This window comes from Neoarius graeffei, chromosome 22, assembly GCF_027579695.1.
Source record: "Neoarius graeffei isolate fNeoGra1 chromosome 22, fNeoGra1.pri, whole genome shotgun sequence".
In the NCBI taxonomy this organism is placed as follows: domain Eukaryota; kingdom Metazoa; phylum Chordata; class Actinopteri; order Siluriformes; family Ariidae; genus Neoarius; species Neoarius graeffei.
The window spans coordinates 50752183-50759647 of record NC_083590.1 but is presented as its reverse complement, the minus strand read 5'-3'; the positions used below and the strand labels follow the sequence as shown (position 1 = coordinate 50759647).

The 7465-nt window shown below is 40.8% G+C and overlaps 1 protein-coding gene across 1 annotated transcript in view; it reads left to right on the top strand.

Moving 5' to 3' along the window:
• Positions 1–5233, top strand: part of crabp2b (cellular retinoic acid binding protein 2, b) — a 6233-nt gene extending 1000 nt beyond the window's left edge. The window contains exons 2-4 of the mRNA XM_060904094.1: positions 979–1155; positions 1664–1782; positions 5147–5233. Of these exons, the coding sequence (XP_060760077.1) occupies positions 979–1155; positions 1664–1782; positions 5147–5197 (347 nt within the window). The 3' untranslated portion in view covers positions 5198–5233. The remainder of the gene's footprint in view (positions 1–978; positions 1156–1663; positions 1783–5146) is intronic.
• Positions 5234–7465: the final 2232 nt, after the last annotated feature.

Genomic DNA, 7465 nt, shown 5'->3' with positions numbered 1-7465 from the left:
GTGAGTGGGCACCCTGTTTTATTTAAAGAACAGGGATCTATCAAAGTCTGATCTTCACAACACGTTTGTGGAAGTGTATCAAGTCACGAACAAAGGAGATTTCTGAGGACCTCAGAAAAAGCGTTGTTGATGTTCATCAGGCTGGAAAAGGTTACAAAACCATCTCTAAAGAGTTTGGACTCCACCAATCCACAGTCAGACAGATTGTGTACAAATGGAGGAAATTCAAGACCATTGTTACCCTCCCCAGGAGTGGTCGACCAACAAAGATCATTCCAAGAGCAAGCCGTGTAATAGTCGGTGAGATCACAAAGGACCCCGGGGTAACTTCTAAGCAACTGAAGGCCTCTCTCACATTGGCTAATGTTAATGTTCATGAGTCCACCATCAGGAGAACACTGAACAACAATGGTGTGCATGGCAGGGTTGCAAGGAGAAAGCCACTGCTCTCCAAAAAGAACATTGCTGCTGTCTGCAGTTTGCTAAAAATCACGTGGACAAGTAGAGTTTCTCTGGACGTTTCCACCTCTGTTAATGATCATGTTTATTTTTGTAATTTCTATAATAATATTAAGATTTTCTCGCGTTAATTTTGTTGGCTTTTTTGCTTATTTTTGTCTGTTTAGTCTATATTTATGTCTATCTTGTCTTGGCCTTTTGACTTTAATAAAAGTAATGAATCATTATTGAATTTCACTTATCTGTACTAAGGAATTAATTTCCCGTTGCTGTTTCTTCAAGTGAAACAAACATACTCCAGAACTCCTTCCATAGCTAAATATTTATTAATGATTTGGCATTTCCTTGGCCAAGCTGGAAGAAATGAGGTTTGGTGAATCTGATCTTAATTACCTACAGGAATGTTTATGGGAAATGTATTCCATTACATTTAATGTATTCAGGCAGGAAATCAGGTAACCACAAGAAGTAGTCTTTTGATCCAGCTATGTTCTCGTTCCTTCTGGGTGTTTTCTGTAGGTGTAAATGTCTTTTTGAGGAAAATCGCAGTAGCAGCTGCATCCAGGCCGGTGGTTGAGATCGAGCAGCAGGGAGAGACTCTGTCAATACAGACATCCACTAGTGTTCACACGACTCACGTGTCCTTCACAGTGGGCCAGAGCTTCAATGAGACCACTGTAGATGGACGACCTTGCATGGTAACTTTAGTAATTTGGCACGTCTGTGAAAGTTTCTGACATGTTATTTATTATTACTAGACATCTCTTCTGTCCTATAAAACTTAAACCCTGCCTTGAAGTGAGATTGATTGCACCAGGTAACTTTTTTCCCCAATCTTCACCTGTGTGAGTGAGTGGGAGAGAGTTGTAGCCCAGTGGGAGTGGTCTTATGCAGTTATAGACCATTGACCTCGAATCTGACATGTTGTGTGTTTTGCTTTTCTCTTCACCACACTTTTAAAAAATGGTTTGGACTGAGTTACTGTAGCCCAGTCTGGCCATTCTTTTCTGACCTCTTCCATCAACAGGGCGTTCCCACCCACAGAGCTGGATTTTCTTTCTGTTGTTTTTGTACAATTCTTGTGTAAATCTGCACTGCTGCCACATGATTGGCTGATTGGAATTTACATAAAAATAAATGAGAGCGCTCGATTACATGTTCAACTACAACTCACCATCTCTTGTCTTTGGGTTTCTTCCCATTCCGAGTTTTCCAAAATGGGACAATGACAGAAAGATCAGCTGTGAGCAGACACTGCTGAAAGGAGAGGGACCTCGGACATCCTGGACTCGTGAGCTGACTGATAATGGGGAGCTCATACTAGTAAGGCAGTTGTTACATTTGCTACATAAGCATTAGTTGCTAAACACAGCATGTTGTCCTATATTTATAGCACATTCAGTATTTACACTCATATACATACTCGTTTTTTATATTATAGCTTTACTCTAAATTTTATTGCGAATGACATCATTATTATTATTTTAACAATAACATGAAGTCTAATTTCCACTGAAACAAATGAAGTAAAGTACACCTGTGGTAAATTCTGTCTTGACAAAGCCCCACAGCTGAGAGTGAATGAACAAAAACAAGCCCTAAGCTCAAAGGAATTGTCCACTTCTTAGACTATTTTTAAGAGTGATTCTCAGAAGTCATACCAGCCAGGTACCAAACAGCTTGACTAGAAGTGGTCTCTTTCCGAGTTTAGTGTTTTCACAGGAAATATGCTGGATTTGACTTACCTTGGAAGTCTGATCTCAGAATTATTTTTGAACCCTGTGTTCGAGCTGCAGAGTGGGGAAAAAACCCTGGATACCCGGACATGTTCAATCTAGTCAGCTAACTGTGATGAGTGATGTATTAGTGAAGTCAGTGTTATGGATTTAACAAGCGAATATGGCTGTATGTTGATTGATCTGAAGCAAATACTTGTATATTCAGCATTCAGAGCTAAGAGTTTAGCCCTTATTGTTAGAGTTTAACTCTAATAGTTTCAAAGCTATTTGAATTGATGTCACTTGAATGTCGCTTACCCATGTGTATCATTTTGGTTTTTCCTTCCTTCCTTCCTTCCTTCCTTCCTTCCTTCCTTCCTTCCTTCCTCCTGCCCGCCCGCCCACAGTAGTAGTATTTCATAAATATATGATAGAATTCACCACTGGTAGGACTGTTTACTCCAAAGATAAACCTCTTCTCCTTCCAAAAAGTTACTCTTATCCATTTTCAACCAACAGGGAATGGGTTCCTTTCTTGTTCACTCACCAAATTTTGAATCGTTCAAAGAATTTCGACCAAAAATAAATTGGTTTGGAACCTGAAAAATTGGTTCCTAGCTGGAACCCAAATAGAGCTGGTTTTTCCAGCATGAACCATGACATCAGTGTTAGTTTGGAGAGGAAGTGAACCATGACATCATTAGTTTGGAGAGGAAGTGGAGTGCAGCAATGGAGAACGCACTGGAAAAGGATGCATCTTCAGAGCAAAATGGAATGAAAACAATTATCAGCAGTAACAGAACAAAAGCTCAGAGGAAATCAATGTGATCCACCATCTTGCTACTACTGTTTACTCCCGTTGTCCATTGTGCAACACCCTACGTTCATGACGAATCTTTGATTACAACAGTTCCACTCAAAACTGGTGAAAATGTGGGCCAGTTCGCCTTGGCACCAAGGTTCAAAGAATCTTGAACAGAACCAGTTTAAGAACCCATTCCCTATTGGTCAAAAAGAGGCATCTGAGAACCTTTCTAACACATTTTTACTTATGATTTTTAGCTGATTTCTTTCTGCCTTGAGTATCTAAGACTATCTAATTTAAAGAATAATTGTCAGAAATATTGTAATTATTGGCCCTGAATGCTTTTTGAATGCACAATAGATTTCATATAAAGTGAACACTATTGAACAAGAACAAGAATAGAACAAGAAGCCTTTATTCATCACACGTACACTTAAGCACAGACTTAAGCACAGTGAAATTCCTCTTCTGAATTTAACCCATCTGAAGCAGTGAACACACACATGCACACACAAGTGAACAGTGAGCACACAGACATACCCAAAGCAGTATGCAGCGATGCTACAGCGCCCGGGGAGTAGTTGGGGGCTAGGTGCCTTTCTCAAGGGCACTTCAGCCCAAACTTCAGGCCATGGCTGCCCCATGTTAGCCTAACCTGGAGGTCTTTGAACTGTGGGAGAAACTGGAGCACCCGGAGGAAACCCACGCAGACACGGGAAGAACATGCAAACTCCTATTTTATTAAATAATTGGCTGAATTGGTCTTTGAACTAACCAGATTATATACATTAAATGCCCAAATGTTTGTGGACACCTGACCAATGACACCCATATGTGGAGCATTTTGGGGCGTGACTCTGGGGATTTGTGTTCATTCAGCTACAAGAGGCCTGGGATGCAGTCAGTGTTCCAGTTCATCAGTGGGGCTGAGTTCAGTCAGGGCTCTGTGCAAGACACTTGAGTTCCATCCATCCATCCATCCATCCATCCATCCATCCATCCATCCATCATCTGTAACTACTTATCCTGTGCAGGGTTGCGGGCAAGCTGGAGCCTATCCCAGCTGACTATGGGCGAGAGGCAGGGTACACCCTGGGCAGGTTGCCAGGTCATCGCAGGACTGACACATAGAGGCAAACAACCACTCACACTCACGCCTACGGTCAATTTAGAGCCACCAGTTAGCCTAACCTGCATGTTTTTGGACTGTGGGAGAAACCAGAGCACTCGGAGGAAACCCATGCAGACATGGGGAGAACATGCAAACTCCACACAGAAAGGCCCCTATTGGCCACCGGGCTTGAACCCAGAACCTTCTTGCTGTGAAGCGACAGTACTAACCACTACACCACTGTGCCGCTCACTTGAGTTCTTCCACTATCATTTTGGCAAACCATGTATTCATGGAGCTCGTTTTGTGCACAGGGGCATTGTATGCTGGAACAGGTTTGGGTCTCTTAGTTCCAGTGAAGGGAATTTTACAGCTATATAATTTTGTGCTTCCAACTTTGTGTCAAAAGTTTGGGAAAGGCTCACATGTGGGTGTCATGGTCAGGTGTCCACATACTTTTGGCCAAATAGTGTAGCTCAGTTCATTTTGAAAGACAGTGGGGGCAACTTTTGAAAAATTTACCTGAGACAAGATTGATTTATCAGATATCAGAGCTAGTCCTGTAAATCCATTAGATTTGGCAAGGCATCCAACACATAACTTTGATTAAAGCCTCACACCCAGTTAGTCAAATTGTTTCCACAGGTTCATGGGAAACAGTTGCTGATCTGCAGTTCTGCATACTTTATTTAATTACTATTGCATTTGAATGAATAATACATGCACAAATAAACTATATAGCTTCATAGGTCAATATAAGATATTGACAATATGTCAGAATTATGAAATGACCCCTGCCATTTGCTAAAGTAGTTTCAAATATGTGGAAGTCATTTTATATGGGGGGAATCAAATAACCACAGAAGTGCAAGCAGCTGGGGTTTACTTTCCTACATACTGCCATACATGGTGCATGAAGCCAGGTCTATCGTGAAATCCTGAATTCAAGAGCCTGCTGACTGAACTAATCTCAAGAGTTCAATAATGTGATAACAAATCAATTGATATCCGTTGTTATGACACAGTTCTTTTTTTTTAAATTCTTTGTTTCAGACTATGAGTGCTGGAGATTTTGTCTGTACCCGGGTCTATGAACGAGAGTGAGGGCTCACATTTTTGGTCTCCTTCAAAACTTTAATTAATCATTTATACTGTGGTACAAGTGTTCATCTTTTATATTTGCTGTCTACTATCAACTGTTATCAATCATTTTGATATACAGTGGTGCTTGAAAGTTTGTGAACCCTTTAGAATTTTCTAGATTTCTGAATAAATATGACCTAAAACATCATCAGATTTTCACACAAGTCCTAAAAGTAGATAAAGAGAACCCAGTTAAACAAATGAGACAAAAATATTATACTTGATCATTTATTTATTGAGGAAAATGATCCAATATTACATATCTGTGAGCGGCAAAAGTATGTGAACCTCTAGGATTGAGCAGTTAATTTGAAGGTGAAATTAGAGTCAGGTGTTTTCAATCAATGGGATGACAATCAGGTGTGAGTGGGCACCCTGTTTTATTTAACGAACAGGGATCTATCAAAGTCTGATCTTCACAACACATGTTTGTGGAAGTGTATCATGGCACAAACAAAGGAGATTTCTGAGGACCTCAGAAAAAGCGTTGTTGATGCTCATCAGGCTGGAAAAGGTTATAAAACCATCTCTAAAGAATTTGGACTCCACCAATCCACAGTCAGACAGATTGTGTACAAATGGAGGAAATTCAAGACCCCAGGAGTGGTCGACCAACAAAGATCACTCCAAGAGCAAGGCGTGTAGTAGTCGGCGAGATCACAAAGGACCCCAGGTAGGGCTGCACGATTCTGGAAAAAATGTGAATCACGATTTTTTTGCTTAGAATTGAGATCACGATTCTTTGGCATGATTTTTTATACAAAATGTTTATTGCACAAAACAAAAAAAAAACATTCAAATGGTCATTCAAGTAGAGTATCAAACGTTTGAACAATAGGCTTGTTAGCAGGAGCTGCAGGAACTTTGCTTTGGCAGAGGCACAGTAGTAGTAGCAAAATAAATTGAGATATGTGGCTGATTTTTATTATTATTATTATTGTGACTTTATAAAGGAACTCACCTATTGCCAGATGGAGTCAATGTCCAAAACATTGGAGCCTGGTCCAATCGTTGAGGGAGATGGCTTTTACTATGTTTTGACCATTGTCTGTTGTGATGCAGGTCAATTTATCCTCATTCAGACTCCAAGATGCGAGGGCATCTTTTAATCCCTGTGCTAGGGCCTCACCTGTATGGTCTTCGGGGAAAAAAGCTGTCTGTAAGCACCGGCTTTTGATAGTGAAATCAGGCGTTATAAAATGAACCATCAGGCTCAAAAATGGTTCCATGGTCCAACTGGACCATAAATCAGACGTAGCGGAAAAATGATCGATTTCCCGCAATTCTGCCTCGACCACTGCCTGCTGTTTATTGTACATATCGGGAAGCGCAACGTTTGAAAAAAAGAAGTTGCGGGAGGGGATAGAGTACCGTTTGTCGAGAGTGTTTATCATCTTCCGAAATCCCTCATGTTGTACAGTATTTATCGGTGCCATATCTTTTGCCAGGTGATATGTGATAGCTGCTGTGATCTCCTTGTGTCTACTGGAGTTTGGTGGGTATGGCGTTGCATTGTACAAGGTCCTGGTTATTGTCATCTGTGTTTGTGTTTGTTTCTTGCCTTGTATGGCTTCATCATACTCTACTTTGTGGTGATGTTTCAGGTGATTGTAGAGATTAGTGGTGTTGCCTTGCGGTGCAGCAACGAGGGCAGAACACACTTTGCAATGCACCTCAGACTGTTTGTCATCGTCTGGCTTAACCCAAAATACTTCCACACCGCCGAATGCGAACCCTTTTTGGGCATGAGCTCGATTCAGGTCTTTGGGTGACTCTCACCACTACCACCTGGAGTTTCTTCGCAATAATGAGTAGCATGCTATAGATGCACAATGGTGTAACATAGGGAAAAAATAAAAAATTCAGGTTTTGATTTTATGTACTGAAATAATTATTAGGCACAATTTTTACAATATCTATATAAATTAGTTGTTTTTACCCATTTTAACCTTGAAATCAGCATGTTAATGATTACCCATAATGCATTGTTTATCGCGCTAAAACAAGCAAAAACGTCATAAGACAGTGGAAATACTACCTTTACTACCTTCACGTGGCGTCTTTCTCGATCGCACGTGCCTAGAAGCGTACCTTCTAGAACATTCCTGGGTGGTCACGGACTGTCATGTAGCCTAGTTTGGTTGTGAAACTCGCTAGGATGGAGTATTTTCGCGAGTTTAGTGTCAAACTTTTGCGCCTCAATTTCTCTATTCTCGAAATTTGTAACCT